The 23,210-nt window shown below is 33.2% G+C and overlaps 1 protein-coding gene across 2 annotated transcripts in view; it reads right to left on the bottom strand.

The window, feature by feature from the left end:
* Positions 1-15,642, bottom strand: part of LOC113498366 — a 108,266-nt gene extending 92,624 nt beyond the window's left edge. Inside the window, exons 1-2 of one of the 2 annotated variants that reach the window (XM_026878377.1) lie at positions 15,169-15,642; positions 460-945 (exon numbers count right to left, since the gene is read on the bottom strand). In XM_026878377.1, coding sequence (XP_026734178.1) covers positions 460-563 — 104 coding nt within the window. In that variant the 5' untranslated portion in view covers positions 564-945; positions 15,169-15,642. Of the gene's footprint in view, positions 1-459; positions 1,078-15,168 lie in introns of those variants that run through there. The other variant, XM_026878376.1, reaches the window with a different exon arrangement.
* Between the last annotated feature and the right edge of the window lie 7,568 nt (positions 15,643-23,210).

Raw genomic sequence — 23,210 nt, 5'->3', positions numbered from 1 at the left:
ATTGACATGTTTTATGTCCTTTACATTGATGAGCGTGAGGCAAAGGAGACTCTAGTAGGACAGTAATGGTCGTAAAAGTACTCATTACCATTCTAAATTTATTTCTGTTGAAAGTAATTTACAATTTTGGATGTTAATCTTTATGTAGTCGACATAAAGTTTGGAATCGTGTAGCGGTAACTTGCTAAAGACGCACCTGGATGACCTGAGGCCAGCCTAAAACGTATGTACTTTATATGGTGGCATGATCAAACTCCGACAGTGTCCCGAAAGCTATTACGTCTTTTTTTTTCGTTAAACGTAATAGGATACCTCCAATAACTTCATACAGACTGTAAAATAAACAGCTATGCAAAACAGAAATATGTACAACACATTAGCATAGAAGAGTCATGAAGGCATGTAAACATCACTTATAGTAATAATAATGTTTGATCAGTAAAAACAAGTAATACTCACGTGTATACAGTTAGTAGCATCCAGCACTGCAGTCGCGCGCTGGGAAGCCACGTGACGTAGCGACCTGACAGCGCACAGTCGATCCAAGATGCAATATAAAGCATACCACCGCAGTGGCCTCCCCGAACCGACCAACGCGCTCTACTGGTAACTCACTATCCAACGATTTTGTTACTCTTGACTAGTTTAGTTTCAAAATCTTCCTTTAATTTAAATTATGGTTTTAAAATCGATTTTTTGGATTATATGGCCGAATGGAGAAAGTTTGTCGTATTATCATCTACTTATCTATGCACCGGCTATCGTCAGCCGAGCTGAAGCTGATGTCTGTCGGGGAAGAGGTGAACGTCGAGGTAACTCTCCTTAGAGCACACCCCAGCATCTTCGTTTTTAAAACCGTTTAAAAAATAAGGTTTTTATTTAAATAAAACTTATTCAAAGTCTCCTAGCAGCGAGTTCAGCCAAAACGTCATTTTTATATTGTTCCTGCAACAAAAGAAATCGAGCGTTAAACTTTTATTAGTCCTGATCACATATAAACATTCTATTAAATTTAGAATAACACAACAAGTTAGAAACCACCCAAATTCGGTCAAGACATCGCTTTTGAGGGTAAGGTCATAAATAAATCGCACCTTCACACAAGCGTCACAAGCCCAAAGTCCCTTTTGTTTAAATGCTACCAAGCATAAAAAAAACAGGATTTTACTGGCGAGCTGCTAAAAAAAATCAAAACTGACCGAGAATTGTGCAAGATCACAACAGAAAAATCATTAAACAATGCCTCTGCCAGGAATTGAGGTGTTTATTATATCGGTTCACGTTCGTTCCGAGTCATTGTGCTAAAAAAAGCCAAGTCCAGGTAAACTGTTACTACGTTTTTTGCACCCGGGAACTTATTATGCGGGATTTATGTCACTTTTTGTTGCGTCCGAGCTAATTATTGTTATCTGCTTTCTGCTTGACCATCGCGTTTTCTATAGAGCAATAATGGGCCACTAATTCTCCTAACACCTTCGGAGTTAAAGCGTCAATCTCCCGGCGGACGGGTCTATTGTGCGACCGGACAAAGCCACCCGCAATTCCTACCGTACCTTTAACGTTTTTATTATTTGCATTGTCGATGTCTCATTCAGCTTCATCTGGAGATACCTTTATGGCTATAGCGAAAATTTCTTCGCACTATCCTGTTTTTGGTGGCCCGCGTTAATTACCATATCGCCGAATCATTGAATCTGCCGCTAATGGCCAAACAAAGGATTGCAAATTAATTTTTTGACCGGCTTGCGGCAAAGCGAAAAAACGTAACAATAAAATATCGAATTTAGAACAGCGATCCGGCCGCGGCGCTTATTATTTTAGCCAACAAAGTAGAAAACCATTTACAATAAATCATTTTAAATGCTTTCTTGGTTCCCATGCAGCGGCCGGCGACGCAAAGGGTGATTTCTGTCTGAGTGTACATAAACAAAGGTGAAGGTTCCCAGTACGGATCCCAGGTACTTTTGGTTTTAAGAGTGCACAAAGATTGTGTTACTAGAAGTGGTATTCGCGTGAAACCGTGCGTTCTTTGTAAGTTCCTGTAGTAAGTTGTTTACGCGCAGCGATTATGGAGCACAAAAAGTTTATTGCAATTTAGTCACAAATTACATATATGATAATTTAAATACGGAGGTAAAAACGAGACAAATCCAAACATTTTCCCTTTTAATTAAAAAAAAATCTTTAACTTTATATTTCTCAGGCACGGAAAAAATATTGCTTATTTTTTTATCAGTTCACTTTCAGTTGCAATGACATCTTTGTATGTTACCAACGCTGTGGTATGCCGACCACATCGAAACTTTGCGCCTGATCACACAGCCATGCATGCGAATGGTCATATGCAATGCTTTATGGAACTTTTAGACGTTGTTGTATTGTGATTGAGAATTGACAGTGAGATTTGTTCCGTATAATAATATGAGTAATATAGATTAAAGTGGACGTTTTTTTGATTTGCGAAATTAAATGTTGCTCTCCACTTCAACATCTAGGTCTTTAGTGGTAGAGAATTGGCGATAACTAAAAAGAGATATTTATTTTGGAAACACAAAAAAAGTTGAATCCAAAATTGGGCCACTGATACTGATAAACTTTAATAAAAAAAATACACTCAAATTGAATATTAAGAAAGTAAATTTCATTAAGAAAACGATAAACGCAATACAGTGGGTGGTCCTTTTAACGTTTCATCGTGTTACAAATAAGAAAAGTAAAAAACAAACGACACTCAATACTTTGAATTGTTTAAATTTTGAAGGACTACAGTGTTTTGTTTTTTTTTTTCGTTTTTGAAAACAGAAGCAGGAATGGAAGTTAGTATTGAGTTATGTTCGTTTAATAAAGAATTTTATAAATGTTTCAAAAAGTTTGGAATATGTACTTTTGGTTCTGAGCTTATTTGTAACTGGAAGCTATACTAAAAGGCAAAAATTTGTCAAAGACTTAAAATTGGTAAGTTTTAATTAGGCTCATAAAACTTGACATACTGAAAAAAAAAAACAAATTTCAAATCAGGCTACTAAGTAGCAATTTTTGAATGTCAAATTACAATGTACCTAGATACACCCACCCTTTCAACTTAATACCTACTTGCCTACATAAAGTTTAGGTATTTGCTTTTAAAACCGACTACTATAATACAGAACATACAAGCGAGCACAGATACAATACCGAAGCAACGTACATACTGCACAATGCAATATAATTCAAAATTCCAGCAAAGCCCAAAAAAAACTTTTTGGTACAGATTAAAAATGGCAGTTTCATAAAATATTTTGGCAGTAGCAGTTAGCAGGCAATAAACCAACTGACACTATTAATCACTCGGCGTCGGCAACGAAATTCATTTGGCAACTGTATGGAAAATATTGAAAAGTTTATTGGGAAAATTGATGATATTTCCACTCATGTTTTTAGCGGAATAAAGGGTTTGAATAGATAAACCTCGAATGACTTTAATTCTAGTGTTGGGATCGAAATACATATTTAATCGCACTAATATTATGAATGCCAAGGTTTGCAAGTATGTTTATATGTAATGTGTGTACGTGTGTTACGACTTAACTCTTAAACAGCTAGACCAATTTCAATAAAATTTGGTATGAAGGTAGATGGCACTTTAGATTAATACATAGGCTGTCTTTAGCTTTATTCGACCACGTTAAGAAGAGTCAACTGAAAATGAATACAGGAAAAGATAATAAATTAAGCAAAGAATTGTGAAAATGGAACGTTACTTCATTGGTCATTTTTAATATTTCACAATATGTAAGTAATTTGAAACAAAAGCATATTTAAAAATGGAACTCTATATTTTTTATTGTAGTTTTATAGTTTTTTTTTAACGTGGGTGTCTATACAGACATTATAACGATAATGACGTTTCAGTAACTTGACACCAGACTCACTTATACATTTTATATGCTATAGTCACAATAAATTATATCATTTAAAGCACTTTTATTTCTGTTAATGTTAATCAAATTGTTACTAAACGTCCAGATCTTTGTGGTTTAATAGGTGAAAGTCGAAATAGGTATTTTCTACTACAAATTTCGTTATAGAAATATTAATTACTTATTCTTAGTTTCACAAGATTTACACAGGGATAAATACATCCAAATAGGGTTCTAAAATACCTTATCCGATTAAAAGTGCGAATAAACATGTAATACCTACTGTGTTCTAAGCATCAAATCTTTAGAAACTTTACTTTAAAGCAGTTAGTTTCTGTGTTAATTACAAGAAAACCAATTACCTAGGGAAACCTTAAACATCATTGTTGAAAAAAAAGGTCGTAATCAAAAATGTCCAAAAAATTTTATTTATTAATTTATTTATTTATTTAATAATCACACTAATCTACCATTACAGGTTACTTAACCTAATGCGGTAGCTAGGACTAAACAAAGGTCTAAGTATTTATGTGAACTAGGGTTTCAAAGATTCAATTATTATGCACATAGTTGCAGGTGTAGATTCCAGCGACTGTTTTAATATGTAATCTTCTGATAATTCTGATATGCATAGGCAATAAGTTAGCCTGATACACATGCCCATCATTGCTCCTCCTGGAGTTGCTTGTTGCTTCATCCACTTTTCTCCTAGATATGAAATCCTTACTATTTACGATTCCCATTTTTCAAATTTCTGTCATTCCGCGATTTCTTGGAGTTCTCTGAACAAATTGGTTTCCAAGAATTTCAAAATCTTTGATTGATTTGTATCTTCTATAACTTTAAGTACATTGAATTAGATGCATTTTGTAATTGTATTATTTATTTCATATTTATTTTGGTTATCAGTTTGGTTTTGGTTATTGACATAAAATAAAATAAAACTTCACGATTAGTTGCCAACATAAAACACCTTATATGAAACAGGTATATTCCTAAAATAACCAAAATTATTGATTGGGGACAACGTTTTCTAACAATAAAAATCAAGACAATAGATTACGCGGATGTCGTTATAATGTTATTATATTATACGTCGGTGTTGCCCAAAACGTTTGGCATGAATTGCTTTTTTGCCAAATATTGCGAAGTTTATATTAATAGCCGTGTACCATTTTATTAATAAACATCACCCAGTATTTTGTTTAGTAACAAAAGATAATAGAATATTAAGTCTTTTGAAACGAAAAACGAACGCATTTAATCATGTTATTTATGCGTCTGCCTTCCATATGAGAAAATATTTACGAATTAGGTGTTCGAATTTCGTAATTTGAATATCTAAACATCTACCATCCGAAAGCTTCATTTTTACCTTTTCTGAAAGTTTAAAAAAACGTTATAAAGTTGTCTGACTTTTTTTACCAAACGACGAAAAAATCTCAGGAAAAATGACGAAGCTTTTTACTTGCTGAGTAATATGAGTAACATAACAAATGCCAGTAGAAAAATTGCATGAGACACACAGGGACACAATACAACCCCGTCTCGTCTACTAAAAACAACCATACATCTAGCGTACTACGAAAATATCCGTACTAATAATAAATCACCAGACATTTCTCAATCGACATTTTACACTAAAACGTACGGAAGTTACCAGTTAGACGTGTCTGTTTACCAGGGTTGGGCGACTACTATCGGACTAACTCACTTTAGTCACGAATGAAACTCCCCTGTACAAAATTAAGCGAAAATTAAACAAGTAATGCAGCGCTAAAACATTATTTTCATATTCAGCTGAAAGTACAAATATCGAGTCGCAAGCAAGTAAATCACTGCCATCATTCATTAATAATACATCAAAGATACAATACGATGCAAATGTGACTTTGTATCAATTACCAAGTGTAGGTCAGCACGTGCCTTATTTACAACACAACCGACCTCTATTGTTTGTCAAACATGACGTTTATGAGCTTTACAGATACTTTTAACTGTAGAAAGTAGATACATGTTAATAACAAAGCTCGTCTCAGTTACAATCTCATTTCACATTCATTCGCGTCGAAAACCGTCAAACCGTTTTTCAACTGTCAAAAACCTTTATGAAATGACATAAAAATATGGTTATGTCTTTGAATCTACCGCAACATTGTCACTGAAACCCAATCGATAAGTTATTTCATCATTGCGTATCAATTGCTTTCTGATATTGCTCGGCCATATCGTAAATGAAAATTTAACGGGCGGTGAAACAAAATACTGCGGCGTTTAAACTAATATGGGACTTTAACCGCCAAACAACGTTAATGTTTCTGTAAGTACTTTAAAGAAATTAACTTGAGCCTACACAATTTTATTTGTATTAAAACTTTACAATTTATTTTAATACTGTCAACATTTACACTGGTAACTCACAACTCGACACCAGAACAAAGTAGCAGGTCACTAGTGAAATACGAAATCCAAAATCGATTACCGAAAAAGCATCGAATGCCAATCGAGTTATCACGGTAAGTGCTCTCGTACACGAGTCCAAAAATACACACAGAACGTGAAAAGTGAATAACGTATTCGGAAATTGTCGAACGTTGTCGACACCGAGTTCAATTGACATCAATAGTGCAACGAACGGTAGAAGTGCAAAATTCAGATACGAACCTACAAAACTGGGTTTTAAGTAGTATTAAATTAGTACCTAGTTTATTGTTACAATGAAAAAATGTCTTAATGAATAAACACCACAATATCGTTCATGGTTTTAAAATCAAAAATAAAAGCGAAACGATAGGTATTCCAAAAAAGTATCTATATGATAGTGTTAAAAGTTTATGTCTCATTTTAAAAATCGAAATATCGAACCGTTGACTTGCTAATTGAAAACCGAGTTATCACAAAGTGCAAACAAGATTTGGGAAATACGTGCGCTAAAGTGAGTCAAGAGTTCCGAACGTCAGTGAATCTTCGCGAAATGGTGGAGCAATGAACGTTTTAGATACAAATACACACTCGATTTAACAGAACAAATTGCAAGATATTTCAACGATAGCTCGTATTAAGACTTGAATGTATGTAAATTTCATTTGCTTTGAGATTTTCATTTGCGTTATGTCATTGTTTGGTATTGCATTTCCTAAGATGTTTTTACTTTGAATATTCATTTTGTTTTAGATATGAAGTATATGATACGTTTCTTATTAAATACCTCGTTCTGAATCCTTTTCACCATATCTTTAAAGGGTCACAAATTATTGACATTAAATTTTTAGTAGATTTACTTTGTTATTTGTCGATACCAAAATCTTTATACCTTAAAAATATTCTTATTTAATTTTCGGAAGGGGCATTGAACGTCTTCATCGAAACCGCACCATACGTCATTATAATGTGACAAGATGACATCCAGACACTATTTGTCAAAACTCGAAAACTCGAAGCAAATACTTTAAAGGAAATTTATGGAAACTCCACAAACTTATAGTTTATTGGAATATCAATAATATACGTACAAGAAAACAATAGTACTACGCTTTATCTCTCCTACGAAATTTTGTAGGAGAGATAATGTCAGTGTGAAAAAGGGACGCCTCTATACGAAAATAGCTCTGTCTCGCTCCCACAATGAATACAGAGAAAACGTAGTACAAGTACTGATTGTTTTTCCGACCGCCGATGGGTTTCGTATCATAACATGTTTTGGTTCAAATACTATTTCCATCTCCTTGTAATAAATTCAAGACATATACTAGAAAATTGATGAATAACTATAATATATTATTCCAATGTTCTTGCTTCGCTAAATTACCTTTCTTATTTATTTCACAAGTTGGTAAAGTAAGAAAATGAATGTTCCCTAATGATAAGCTGATGTCTTCTTAATAGACGAAGTTCAGGCATTGTCAACAATCCCGTTGCCATGGTAACAATGTAATCAGCTTGCAACAAACATTTCACGTCATACTCCTCTATCCTTCATACGGATTCGTGTAATTCTAAGGAAAAAACTATTGAAATTGTCATTATTCACTGGTTAACTAATCTGATAAAAGTTAGCATAGAGCAATGCTACGACGTAGAATCGTAGACCAAAGAAATAAATACAACACTCAATGGAGTTCAACTTTCATTCTTATTTAATTTATTTGCTATTCTAAATCTCCTGGTTTTAGATTATCAAATATTTTTAGTTTTTTGGTGTCTTTAAATTAAGAGATTATAAGGTGAGAGAGTTCATTAAAATATTTCTTTCTTATTGCAAAATTTACAGAACAAAGCGGCACTCGTGTAACATTTAGGAGATGTGAGATTTTTTACAATCTTCAGTTCAAAACATGTTTTATTGTATATGAAACTAGCTGACCCAGCAAACGTTGTTTTACCTAATAAATTATTTCTAGTTGTATGTATTTTTAATGCCACATTATAAAAAATAAAAACAAAAAAAAAAGCGCCCAAAAAATAATTTTAGTGTGAGCAACAAATCACTTAGGGGTATGAAAAATATATGTCAGTCGATTCTCAGACCTACTGAATACGCATATAAATTTTAGTAAAAATCGGTTAAGCTGTCTCGGAGGAGTAAGGTAACTAACATCGTGACACGGGAATTTTATATATTAGATCTACATACTATTTTACACTTTAGTAAAGAAAGATTCATGAGATGTTTGAACGAGAGTTTTAGAGAAAAGTTCTAGCTGAATTAATAGACACGTAATAAGAAGTATTTAATGCTATATATATCTTTACTTCTTTTTTGCCTATATGGATAATTTTTGGCCAATGGTCTTCCCCATACCTTCACTAAAACCCAGGCTTGCGAAACTTTGAACCAGTCCTTGCGATATAGTTTTAAATTATTGTTATTTTAAAATTAAATTCTAAGGTACATAAAAAGACTAAATACTTTGGCTTTTACATTTAATTATTTCGATTCTTTCTCAAAAAAGTTTAAGCTGCTTAATATTGTGCACACAAACCACCGGTGATCGTATAAGACCCATAAAAATCCTACTTTTGGGCACATTTCCAAACCACTCTATTGAGTAAGAGAAGAAAAAATATATATTACACAAAATCTAGCGGAGATGCGCCTAGTGTCAATGTACTTGGGCCGTTAGGGCAATATTCCATATGTACGCAAGTGGTCCAGCTTTCGACAAAGGTACATTTTTTCACAGGGACCATTCCATCACTTGTGTATATCATTTTAACTCCTGTAAAACCACAATTTAAAATGAAACCAACAGCGTCCTAATAAAACAACTGACTACATTGGAAACCGCAACTTTTTAAATAAAGGTTTAAGAAAAATATGTTTCACAAGCAACAAAGAGGAGAGACAAGAGGCCAGGAACCACGGATCAAGAAATTAAAATTATAGCAAAAGAAAATTTTCAGGTTGTTTTCTTAACTATAAGAAATCTATCAAATTATCATGATGGACGGTCACGTAACTTGGGCTTTCCCCCACAAAAACCCACATGATACAAAAAAGGTTCAAAAAAATACACCTTATGTAAAACCGATAACTTCCTACGATAATTAATTTAATAGGATATGACAGGCTTAATGCGAACAAAAACCTAAAACCAAGTAAAAAAGGAGTTCTTAACTAGTACGGCCGTTCGTAAGTCCTATTTATCACACAGCATATTAGTATCGACATAATCATATTAAAATCGAGTACAGTCAGCAAGAAAAAATTAAAATCGTATTTTTATTCAGAAAATCCTTATTAAATATATTTTCCTTTTTTATATTCATGATAGAGCTAATTCTTGCCCAATGACAGTAACATTCAATTGGATTTCATGTCCTTGGGTTGCTGTATTTTTCTTTGATTTTTGTTGCTGATGGTACTTGAAGGAAGCTGTTATAAACGATGGATATAATCCGTCACTTACGAGTAATCGCGATCGTTAAACCCGCTACCTTAATGTCATGAAAATGTTGTGTTTAAATTGTTGTTGTTAAATTGATGTAATTAAATAAGTTGATAGCGATTGACAAAAGTTACGTCTTTTCACATAAGGAAAATCGTATTAAAGTCTTAACTAAGCTCATAAAAAATACTACGTTAACAGGGATTTCCTCACACATCATGAAGAAATACATTGTAGATCTAATAGACTTCCGTATTATTTTCAGTAGCGCAAAATCCCGTAAATTTGAATCAAAAAGTTGCATCTACTGAAATATATATTGCTTTGTTAATACCCAAATAAGGCTAACACGAGATGAGGAAAAATACGTCTTGACACCAATAGGTCCACATTACATAACTTAAGTGATCTAATTATTTTTTATGGAACACCCGACGCACGCAAATCTACAAAACTAATAAACCGAATAACAAAACAAAAATAAACTCCGCGAACAACATAAGAAATAACTACCTTAATATAACTTTTATTTCGAGGAAATAACGTACAATCGACCGCACACGAACAGTCACAATTCGATCTCAACATCGTCTGTATCACAGCGGCATAAGGTTGAAAATTTAAATTTGTTGTGACTAGAAAATTGAAGCGTAGTACAAAATATATTTGCTTGTACGTAAGAATGTTTATATGGTTTGAAACTTTCCGAGTCCAATGCAGTTTCTTAGCTACGCTTTCGGAAGTACAGTTATCTGCAAACTTATTCTTACGAGTCAATAACACCGTTTCAGTGAAATATGGGTTGCCAGTTTAATATCCATTCCAAGTTATTCCTGCACTATGGGAACAACATATTACCTGGACATATTGTGCTGCGTCGTGCATTTTTATTCTCAGAATGAAATGTACAAGTTTTAGAAACTAGTCGCGTTTGCTGACTAATGTATTGTATTTATAGGATCGGTATTCAATTGGAATATATAGCTATATGCGTATATTAAGTGTTGCAATGCAACATGAAATCATCGTTGTTTTATATTTCTTTGAGCCTAGGATAAACAAGCTACTCCTTTCAAATATGTTTCTAAATCCTTTCAAAAATAATATCATTCAAATTACTAGAAGACATTTTTTTTTCTCGGTCGGTTATATGACTGACTATTATTTAAAGGTTTGTCTGGGAAAGTATGGGTAGGCAGAAAATTTGAGGTAACCCGGAGGTACCCTAAGCACGCACATTAGTGTACCGCGACTTTAGTAGTTTTCGATCCATGAAACTTTCGAAATTTGGTTATTTAAAAATTTGCTTTTTCAGGAATCTTCTTTTATTTATACATAATTCGTAGAAGAAAATCAAGATACACAAGAAAAATAATATCAAACTTGCCTTTCATATCAATCCTAATAAAATAAGTCTAACAAGAGACCGTTACGATTTTATACGTTTTTTATTGTTCATATTGGTGACATCCCTAATACATTTGCATGATGGAATCATACATCGCGGCTGCCAACCCTATATCATGTTACGTAACATTTTTTTTTCATATCGGCATTCAGCTTTCCTAATAAAAAGTTTCGTTTAGCAAATGTAGGTCAAAAATGTAATACTAGTAACTAAATTAAAGTAATTAGAAAAACGTGTTACGTGCGGAATGTGAAGAAATTTCGTTAGCAATAACCTTGGAAGTTAACGGGTAAGTACTTAGGTACTGTAGTTTCAATTTGCTGAAGAAACTTGAATATTATAAAAACGAATGTTTGTGAGTATGTAGGTATGTTTGTTAACTCTTCACTCACAAACGGTTCGGTTAAATTTGATATATTGAATTAACTTCTTGCTACCCGAATGTAGAAGAAAATGTGTTTTTGCAGCTATAACCGACCTCCATGCGAGTGAAACCGTGGGCAAAAGCTAATCTTAGTTCAATTCTTAAACTTGAATAAGGAAATATTTTTATATTTTTGTTTTGTTGTTGTCTTTGAATAGAGCCCTTGGACTTTGAGTTTACTTAAAACGCAGTATTTATCAAAATAGTACTTCTTCAATTAATTATTAAAATCCAACAGAAGGTCTGATGTGGCAACACTGATTATATAAAACTTTAGTAAATTATACTTTGGGTACTAGTTTAGATGCACTTAGGTATTCCACTTGTGAATTGAGTGAATTGAATTAATTAAATAACTACATTTTTGAGACCTTTTGGATAAGCTCTTCAATAACCAATTACGACATAGGTAACATATTTCGAAATACCTAAATCTATGTACGATTTCAAATACGAAATACAGAAAGTCTCGTACAGTCTTAAGTCTTTAAAAAAAATTGCTATTATTTGTTAAGTTACATAAAAACCTTCCAAAAAACTCATGAAATCACATTCCTGCTCTTACTCCGATAAAATGGTTTAAACGTTTTTAATAGACAAGTCAAAGTCATGTCAGATGCCGGAAGGAATGTCATGTCCATATATTTATAGTTTTCTATTCATAACGAAGCAAATGCGATATGTCATTATTTAGGGCTTTAGGAAATCTTCGTCTTTGTGCAAAGAAAATCTTTACCGAGTCTGGTAGCTGTAATCACAAGGAAAACAGGCTAGCGTCTTGTTAATTTTCGCTTACATCTCATATTACCGACACATAATGTCATCAGATATGCTGCCAGCTGTTACAATGTTAATTTACTTCCCGGCTCATGATAAGTTCAGTCAATTTTAATAACTGAAATCTATTTTTATAGACTAGAAAGATACATGCAAAAGAAACTATGATTTAATTAATTTATTCAATATGGATGCCGAATTTTTTTAAAGTTGCGGTCGGATAAAGATCGATTTTTGAATTTCAAAAATCTCATCTGGGTAATATGATTTACTTTTTTTATTTTAAATCCTTTAATGGCTAAAGGATCCTTCCTTTACTTTTCGTTTGAATACGTCGCATCTATTTTTTTTTCTAGTCTATGCCTAGTTGTCGTTCAGTCGATGAGTCGATTATGGTCAGTACATACTGGTTACACGGCATCACTATAATAACGTGTTTAGAACATTCCAGTTTCAGTTTTGTAGAATTCAGTTAATAAAGCCTTAAATCATTTTCATTAGATTATAGGATAGACTAATTGAAATACTATCGGTCTTTTTCGACATGGTTCATAACGATACAAGTTGTTTCAGAACTTTAAAAGTTCATAAACCTGGTACAAATGGTAATAACCTAATAACCTAACAAGCTCAAATTTCGATTATTTAAAAGAAAAAATGATTTTACAAAAACAATCTTCAATGGCTAGGACCTAAGCATTTCTAATATTAATAAGTTAATTGAGATATTCAAATTAACAATATACTTTTCTACGAATATTTACTGTAATTTTTTTTTTACTAGAACTATAATAAAATAAAAGAATACTTTCTCAAGTGTTTAACTTGCCAGTTTAACGAACACCTAGGGCAGTATTATTCCTAAAAGTTCCAACAATAATACTAGTTTTAACAGATCGTAAATCTACGAGACCTAAACATAATTATTTTTGTCTATAAAAGCCGATATAGGCCAACAAACAAGAAAATTACCCTAATTCGGTCTAGACATTTAATTAGATTTTTATGAATATTTTGTTTGTCTATCAACACTTAAGCGGTATTTCAGATTTATACGTTAACGAGCTCTTAGAAAAAAGTATTTATTTGTTATTAATACCAAAAAAAATATAATTCAAAAATAGTTTTTGTTCTTAATTTTCGGAACTTTCGGCTTATTTTTAACTGTTACACTTGTAGGGTCTTTTAAAGATGACCTTTTATTAGTGCATTGTACTAGGTTTTGCTCGCGGCTTCGCCCGTGTAGTCCTCGTTTAAGGCCACAAAAGTGCCAGAAAGATTCTCTCCATATGTTGTCTAAATTTAAAAAAAGCCCTAGCTGTTGCCCTCAGCCCCGCCCGCTACTCATCGAGAATGATTCCACGGGAACATAAAATCAGGATAAAAACTAAAACATTACGTGTGATAATCCTGGTTAAACTATCTGTGTACGAAGATTCGTCTCAATCGGCGTATCTGAATGGAAAAACAGTTAAACCAGGAAATGTAGTTAGGTATATGTTTGCAGAAATACGTAATAAGTAGTTAAACATTTCTGAATTAAAAATCACGAAAATAAACCGTAAATGTTCGTAAAACCGTCTCACTAACTCGTAGCAAATTACTTAGTTTCCTTAACGTAGCAAATTACCATGAGACTACATAACAAAAAACTTAAAAAAAAACTCGATAACTTATACCACGTATAATGCATGTTAAACTTAAAAAAAAATACCATAACTCGAAAAATGTGACTAAAATGTATTGAGATTTTATGGAGAAGAAGAGAGAGATATTCGTAGGAGTCGTAAAACGACATTTTCGTAATTACATTTACGAGTAAAAAAGCCCGCATCTAGTAAAATTCCATACTTTTACTACGTAATTAATTATTGACGAAAGCCCTGACTTATCTAATCATTGAGCTGTAATTTATAAGAATTATTTTAAGTACTTTGAAGCCTAGTCTTCTCTAAATACGTAGAAACTGTCGCCCAACAGCGAAACAGAAAATTAGAAAGATTTACAACGCAATGAATAATTAATATTTCATGAACAAAACGTTGATTACGTTTCCTTATTGCTTCTTCTATTAAACAACAGTTACTTGTTCTTAAGTTATTAAGTCTCTATTTTGAAAATATTAATTTTATTATTGGAACAGAAATATTTCTGATACTAATACTATAAGAAATTAATCATTAATGCTTGATGCTGCCGATCGAGTAAAACAATTTTCTTAGTGGCCAGTTACCCGTTAATGTGAAGCTGGCTTTATTGACGAGTTTTTACTAAAAAAAGTTGTACTTCTAATACTTTTTTAATATCACAGTTCAGTAACCGTTTTCAAAAGAGAAATCACATAAATTCAAGATGACAAATTGACAAGTTAAGAGACACGCGTCAGTCATTTATCTTCGATAATAATGCGTTTATCATAATCATAAACTAATATTAACGCACATTCCACTCAACAGCCCAATAACCGACAACCTACGCATTTTCCCATAGTTTTCCGGAAACTAAGTATCTAACTACGACATACTATCTATAAATTAAAGCACTTAATAACTAATAAAATATGCAAAAAGTAAAACAAAATGAAAAAAAAACAATAACCAACCAAAAAACTCCGGAACAAAAAAATCCAAATGAAACAGTGCACAAAATAAAAATCACTTCACACCAATAATGTTTCGGCACACCGGTAGAGCACACGAATAAATTAAAAAAAATCTTAAAAAGCTCTGAAAGTTGTCTAAACACTGTAAGGACACCAACACACAACTTTACCGTTTGCCGCCAACTGCTCCAAATTTTCAAGGACAGGCAAAAAAATTGTTCGAATATGAATTAAATATTTCGCGAATTCGTATTTCAAGTTTCGCGTCGCGTCGCCGCGCGTTCTCCGGGAATGTGGAATTTTCGGCTATGATGGGGAAGATGCTCGCATAGCTGTGGCTTAGATGAGACTGTGGTGTGGTACCGCGCCGATCCAACTGTGTGGCCGGAGCCGACTTTCGCCCCGACCGGTCGCCCTACAGCTCCACCAACCGGTGACGCATCCAGGAACACCATTCATTTACTATATTAAACAGAGTGACAAATTATTTTTTCTCGGGATAATCTAACTGTGGATTACATAATCATAAATAATAAGAAAAAAAAATACATATTACTCATACAAAAACTTAATGAGATGGAAGATAGAGATCGGCTTTGTATTATCGTCTGTTTTGCGAGAATGCATTTTAATGTAGCTGCATTGAAGCACCTTTTTTCGTTCGATAATTTCAATCAGAAGTGCGGAGTCATTGCAAAAAATTGATACGTCTAAATATTTGTGCTCATATTTTGATGTCGATTATTTAATGTTCGATCAACTTCAACTTGAATATAAATAAACATGACGGCATTATTTCTAATGTTTGAGTATAATTTAGTTTAAACTGGGTCAACTATTTTACGACGAATAATTCCGTCAAATTACCGGGTTGCGAGAAAAACAATTAAAGGCTATTTCAATAATAACAAAGTGACGAATAGAAAAACCGCAATCTGGCTTGACTTATATGGTGCGGCAAACTTGAAATAAAGCAGAAGATGAGTATTTTATTTATAATTATAAAACATGTAACCTAAGCTGTTATGTTTGCAGATGTAATATCGGAATGTTATCTACGACCGTAAAAGTTTAAGTGCTTTAAAGGAAAACAAACGATCTTTAATTAATGACTAGATAATTATGAAGACAAAACAGGAAAAAAATATTTTAAAATTACCATAGTTTCCTTAAATATTACGTATACCTAAAACAAAATCACTTGAAACGGCATAATTTAATACTAATTAATATTTAGCACATAATTTGTAGGTATAATCCAAATGCCGATACATTTAGCAGCATCAATAAAGACATTATCTGGTATAATGTCACTAGTAACCTAGTTAAGCACAATACGAAGTTAGAACAAGGATTGCAGGGACCGCAGGAAGTCGCGAGCAGGATATTCCGACGGCGAGTCAAACTACGCCGGAGTTTACAACAGTTGCACGTTTCGCTTTGCTGTTTATGATAGCCTGGTACTGTGATTTCTCTATTCAAGACGTCATTGTTGTATCCTTACATAATCTTAATGTTTTGTAATTTTGTGAGTTGTGTGTGGTTACAATGTTGATGAAATACAAAGATTTTTAGAGTGCATTACAAAAAGTGTAAAAACAGACCCCTATTACTAAGGCTCTGACTGTCCGTCTGCCACCTGTATTATTGTAGACGCTGTAACAAAACAGAAAAATAATAAAATCGAGGTTAAGTATTAGTTGATTGATGAATTATTGAATTTGATAGGTGGCCAATTTTCTGCAAATTTTGTATTTCTTTAGTCAATTCTTAAGGTCAGTTATTTTTTTGCTAAATTAGCACAATGATGTCAGGTAGCAACGAGAGTATCAAAGTACTTGGACTAAGTGTCCATCTATGTAAGGAATCAATCCATTTTTTATAACTTTGATGATCCTAGTACAATGATATCCAGTGATATTCATTATTACATATTTCAAAATAGGTTTTACTATAGTGACACCAAAATTGATACCGAATATATTTAATCATCTGCAACTTTTAAGACGCCTATTAAAATAATCATTTTGATGAAATCAAGTTCAAAATCTTTTTCCAATAGTTAAGCGTGACATTGATCCAATTTCCACTATTTAATAGCGAATGATGGCCATTCACATCGAATTATTCCAGAAAAAGTGTCAAACAGTTAAACAGTTTTAAATAATGATAAAATCTAACATTAGTTGGCTACTTAAACAGCGTGGAATTGATTTGAAATTCTAATTATCTTTCGGTGGAAATTAATTAGGAATTAAATTAACGGTAGACTATAAACCATGTACCTAAGAAGAAACTTGGAAACGGAATTCTTTAATGCTTTTTTTTAGGATTCAAACTGAAAGAGAATTAGTGAAATCTTGAAGACTTCAAGATGAGACTTCATTTTACTTTGCGATTTCAAAATATTCAAATATCTGTTTTACAGTTCATTAACATAGTCACTTATAACTTAATGGTTGAAGTCAGCTCGAAGATAAACCGTAGTGGTAATTCAATTAGAGTTTATAACTTTAATGCGTCTTTGTTCAGTCCGTGCCTCTTTGGGATGTAAACGTTACTGGCATGGTAAAATGTTATTGTTGATCATGTATTGCAATAATTATGCACTGTGCACGAACTTTCCGAATGCTAACAGTGTCGGTCTTGCCTTCACAATCGACACATAAGCGCATAATTTTAAATTTGTTTTTATTGTGACTTGCAGACAAAGAACCATTGGGAATCACACGTTTTCTTAAGCCCTAGACAATGTTTTGAAAACCCTTTTTACGACACTCGCTCATTCAACATTAACGTGTACTTGACGCAACTAAAGCACTAAAATATCAAAAAACAAAGCTTAAACAACTTTTGTAGAGAATTCTAATCTTCGCAAGTAAAATGTTTATGTATGAAGTACAATAATATTACATAACCTTGTGTAATGTAGCATTTGTAAGCAAAAAAGCGACATTCGTTTGACATCAATATTTGTATGAGACGATGTGTGACTTCACCGTCATTCATTAAACTTTCTCTCGAGTGTGACGCCCTTTGACTGATATCAATGTGTCCTCGACGAATAGATTCAAAATGTTCGCCTCAATTGATTGCCTACTAAGAAACCATCAGAAGAATTGTGTGAGTAACTACTTAACGTATGCCCCTTAATTTGCTTGTTTAGGTTGCGAACCCTTCCATCGTGTACTCACAATTGGAGAACGTCTCGAAACTTAAAGCTGTAAGAATATTAGTCAGCGGATATTTAAAGTTTATTCGTAAACCTTTCTTTAGGAACCTATAAACAAAAGAAAAATGTACTAACGATGTTCAGCCAAGCATACACACAAACAGAAACATTATAGTTAGCGTCTCAAACTTGAGACGTAATTAAAATATACATTCAATATTAGTTAAAATCATCGGTTAGATGCATACCAGTTTAATAAGAAACTTGATTTGGAAATTATTCGTTATCATTCACGTATCTTGATCTTCGAGACAACTCACTTGAGAGGCAGCTTCTGCAGAGCTACCGTCTGCAGTAATAAACAGAAATCCGATACCTTTGCCTACGACAGCCACTTAAACTACCAGATCGCTGATAAGAGGATCGTTCCTTTTATTATTTACAACCTGTACTCAGGCGACTATACCGCCAAAATCAACCAGACTTGTATTTATAAAGCTAAACTGCAGCCAGTATCGATGCACATTTAAGGACGATTATTGCGATGTAAATTCAAGTTCTTCGATGGAGGAATCGCATTACAAATTTGAACACGACAACAGCTGCGGCCGAAACTACAAATTCTAAGGCCTCGTATTAATTTATTCATTTACCCTTCACGCCCTAAATCCCTCGGTGGTGATGAATAAAAGGGGTCGATGCTCGTCGCCGCGTGCGCCGGCCCATCCATCACGCGATGCGAGGCAAATCGATTTCTAAACACGCGTGATTTGTTATTAAATTATCGACAATTTGTTCTGTCATTTTAGTAACAGATACTACCGTTCCTGATCTCCATGAAGCAAATTCCTCATACCGTCAAAAATTAAGTACCGGCTTCAAACAAATACCCTTTACTGCCATGTTTTATTGCGTATAAAAGTTGTTGACATATCATACATGTTTTATACCGGTGTCTTTATTTTTTTTTGCATTATAAGTACAGGTAACCACATAATTATCGCTGCTCGATGTTATCGCTACTGTTAATTAATTACTGATTCCGATCCGTAGTTTTATATCAGATGCTTTGTGCGTTTTAAACAGTGGAGCTCACCAAGCGACCAGCTCGTCGATGTGGAATTACAAATATTGGTGTACAACCATACATCATAATTAAATGAAGATAATGTTGTTTCATGTGCGGATCTCTTACAAACCGGTACCAGTAGCTTTAAGATGTAACAGCGATTAATATTACCTTAATAATAATTTATCACAGTGTTCCTTTAAAATCTTGTTGAGACATGGACTGTTCGTTGTAACCGAAGCCGACTCTATTCGATTTTAATAGTAAACGTGATGGAGATTCGTATACACGTGCAAATTAGGGAAAGCGAGGGCATTTGGTTCTAAGAATTTTCTGTTTTTACGATTCATGCCTTATAATGTTAATGAGGAAAACTTGCGCTTTTTGTATTAATAGGTGCCTATATTTTTGACGGGCCTGTTGGTCTAGTGGTTAGTGACCCTGACTGCTATACCGGAGGTCGTGGGTTCGATTCCCGCCCAGGATAAATGTTGTGTGATGAGCATGATCATTTGTTCTGGTGTCTGGGTGTAATTTATCTATAATATGTATGTATTTAGAAATATATAAGTAAGTTTATCAGTTGTCTGGTTGCCATAACACAAGCTCTGCTTAGCTTGGGATCAGATAACCGTGTGTGAGTTGTCTCAGGATTTATTATTATTATTATTATTATTTTAAGGGACGCGAAAGCCGTGTTTATGACCCTACTGAGCAATACAAAATATTTGAAAGGAAACATTGTCACAAATAGATCTCGAACAAAAAAAACTTGCGGTTCGTACGGAAGCCGAAGGGTGAAATAGGAAGTGATACCGGTTTTTATTTCCGTCCCCACACTATGTATCGATTCCCCGCTGTCACCGCAACGGGGTGTTACTTTTGAAATCATTTTGATTGATGTATAACCTCCATTGTTAGCTTGCGAATCAAAAGAATATTGATTCGAATCTGACAAACAAATAATTTTCGCTGTAGCTTTTTTGTTATTTATTTTTGGGTTTATTCTAATACGTTAATCTGTACGGCATAACAAACAAACGCGGTGATTCTTTGCAGGTTTGTTTTTCTGACGTCTTTCTCTCATGATTGTCATAAAAGGTTCATTAAAAAGACACCATATTATGAGTTGTGTTTCAGTACCTTTTGTTTGTAACACCACATTAATACAACGGCCGACCTTTCATACAACATTGCAAATCTTAACTTTGCATTTGAATAACAGCAATGAAGTCTTCATTCGATTTCATATCTCATAATTGCTCAAAGCAATTAACGATAATTACTTTGGACTTAACAAAAGAATAACTCAATATATTATGTTGAAAATACTACTAAGTCGTACAAATAATTTATAGACAAAATGTTAACAGCGGAGTTGTCAGTTTGTATTGTTATTTCGAGAGCTTGCTTTTTTAATTAGAAAAACATGATTATGCAAAGCTGTCCCTGTATGAAGATGTGAGCGTCGTGTGCCAAACCGGTCTACTTTCAATAAAGCTGTAGCTTTTACAACTGGTCTATTGTTAACATTTTAATTGGCATTAACATCGTCGAATTAGCATAAGGGCGAGGGTCAGAACAATTTCAATTCCTATCCGCGGCTCCCTGTGTTAGAAAAGCGATTGTTAATAGAGAATAAATAAAATATGTCGTTTTGGATTGGTTTTGGAACATAAATTGTAGAGCTTCGTTGGTAATTGTATCAATTCGCTGATGAGAATGAAAAATGTTTTTTTTTATGTTGTGTTATTAATTTAGTATTCAATGTACTACAGTATTAATGTACCACTAATCTAGGAAGACTTAGTAACGAAACTGCCTTGCCAATTTAATTAAAATATCTAAACGAATAACAGCAACGGATTACAGGTTCAACTAAATATAACGTATCATGGTGCAACACTATGTCTACGCGTTTGCGCCAAAATTGAGTAGCGGTTGAAACGCTCGCGGCGGTCGCGGTAGTGAATAGATAAAACTTCACATATTAGGCAGATACTATCTTTCACATTGTATTTTTTATCCCAGTAGCTTTTATTTCTATTATTTTGTATTAGGGTATTGTATTGCCACCATTCGTCGCCAGATGTTCAACTGATTCGCGGTGGCCATGATTAACATCTATTATGACGTAACAGTGAAAATCTGATCAATGACCTCCTAACTTAATCGGATCGGATTAAGAAAATACATATTTTGACTTTTTATAAGATTAATTCGACGCATAAATTTGTCCCACATATTATTTTACAACATTTTTATATCTAACGGAACGAAAATTTTCTAAATATGTCTTTAAGCCCTTACAGTAGCTTTAATGCGATAAGTTACATAAACAAAAAACGGCAGTGTTTTCACTGACTCTAATTCATTATGCAAAACACAATAAAAACGTATCTAATCAGTCTTTAATTTCATATTCAACAAAATCAAATTAGTAAAACATAGTAACGTGGGATATAAATTTTTAACGCAACGCAATAAAATGAATGATATAGCGTATTAGCAGGCGGGGCAATAAATAAATATTTATAGCATATTAAACATCAGTAAAATCTCAATAAACGTATAAGCTGTTACACTACGGACGCATTGTGAAATGTCTCATGATTAACAAAAGAAAACTCACTTACGCAACGATCAGCGTAATATAAAATGGCTGTGAACTAAACGGAATATGTTGGCTGGTCGTAAACTAAGTATTTGGAACTACTGTGCGTTTTATATTATTTGAATTTATCGTAATGAATTCCGTACAATGCGTTCAGTAAACTTAGGTTAGACGGTAACACAATTTTTTATGGGCTCACCAATTACTAATAAACAAATTTGAGTGTCTTGCATGAATTTAACTCTACATATTTCGTTCCACGCTTTTAAGAAGCTTTTTTAAGCTGTCTAGTTAGTAACTTGCTTGTTCCACTTTTGAAAACTGCCTTTAAAATGTAGCAAGAATATTGTACGAGGACTGGCATCAGTCATCAGTATAGGGACATTGCGTAGATTAAAGCTAAAATATTGGCAATTCTTCGAGTAGGTATGATGCAACGATATTAATTTACGATAGAGTAAAAGAAAGCGAAAACGAGAAAAATCAGGAATATTTCCATGCAAAATTATGTCCTAAAAAGTAAGTTCCTATTATATATCAATGAAACTATTAAAATTAAATTATACTGATTCAACAATTAAAGGAATTGAGTTCGATGCTAAATGAGAACATGGATGTTATAAATTAAATAATTTTCTGAATCCACGACTGCATTAATAAAATTATTTACTCCACATAGATAGTCCTGTGGCGTCAAATAGTGATCTTCACAGCAGGCTTAAAACTTCATCGAACTTATTTCACTACGTCATGAGTGAACAAGATTATAATCATATGCACTTGAAAGAAAACCACTCAGTTTTGAAAGACGTTTTTATAATACTTTTAATGATTTTTACAAAAGCTAGGTCAGCTTACGATCCATTCAGAAATCGCCTCCTTATATTAGTCAGTCTTTTCTTTAATCTTATATAGAGCTTTATAAGCGAATTCTTACATGACAGTATTTTGTATACAAGAAAAAATCTGTCAGTTCAAAAACATATCTGATGAAACAGCAGTAAGTTGAAGAAGATATGTGAACAATGTGGTACATATTTGGCAAAATCTCAAACATCGATACGATATACAAAATCTCTTTATATGATCAATCACTCTAAGTAACCAGGAAAACGCATGTTCCGAAATGTATGAGACTTGCTAACTACTCAATAAATATACATGACGTCAATGTCAACTTTCTTTACCCAAACTGTAACTCACAACAACTCATCCTATACTACATAATTAACTATAACATATTAAATTCCCTACAATATTAAACGCCGGAAATTCAAAGAAAAATATCACAAGAAAACTCATCTACATAAAGTCAAAGCCCAACAAATAATTATCATATTATCTTTACCATATTTAT

Source organism: Trichoplusia ni, chromosome 10, assembly GCF_003590095.1.
Source record: "Trichoplusia ni isolate ovarian cell line Hi5 chromosome 10, tn1, whole genome shotgun sequence".
NCBI classification, from domain to species: domain Eukaryota; kingdom Metazoa; phylum Arthropoda; class Insecta; order Lepidoptera; family Noctuidae; genus Trichoplusia; species Trichoplusia ni.
The sequence above is the reverse complement of the archived record's forward strand: the minus strand, read 5'-3'. Positions and strand labels throughout refer to the sequence as shown.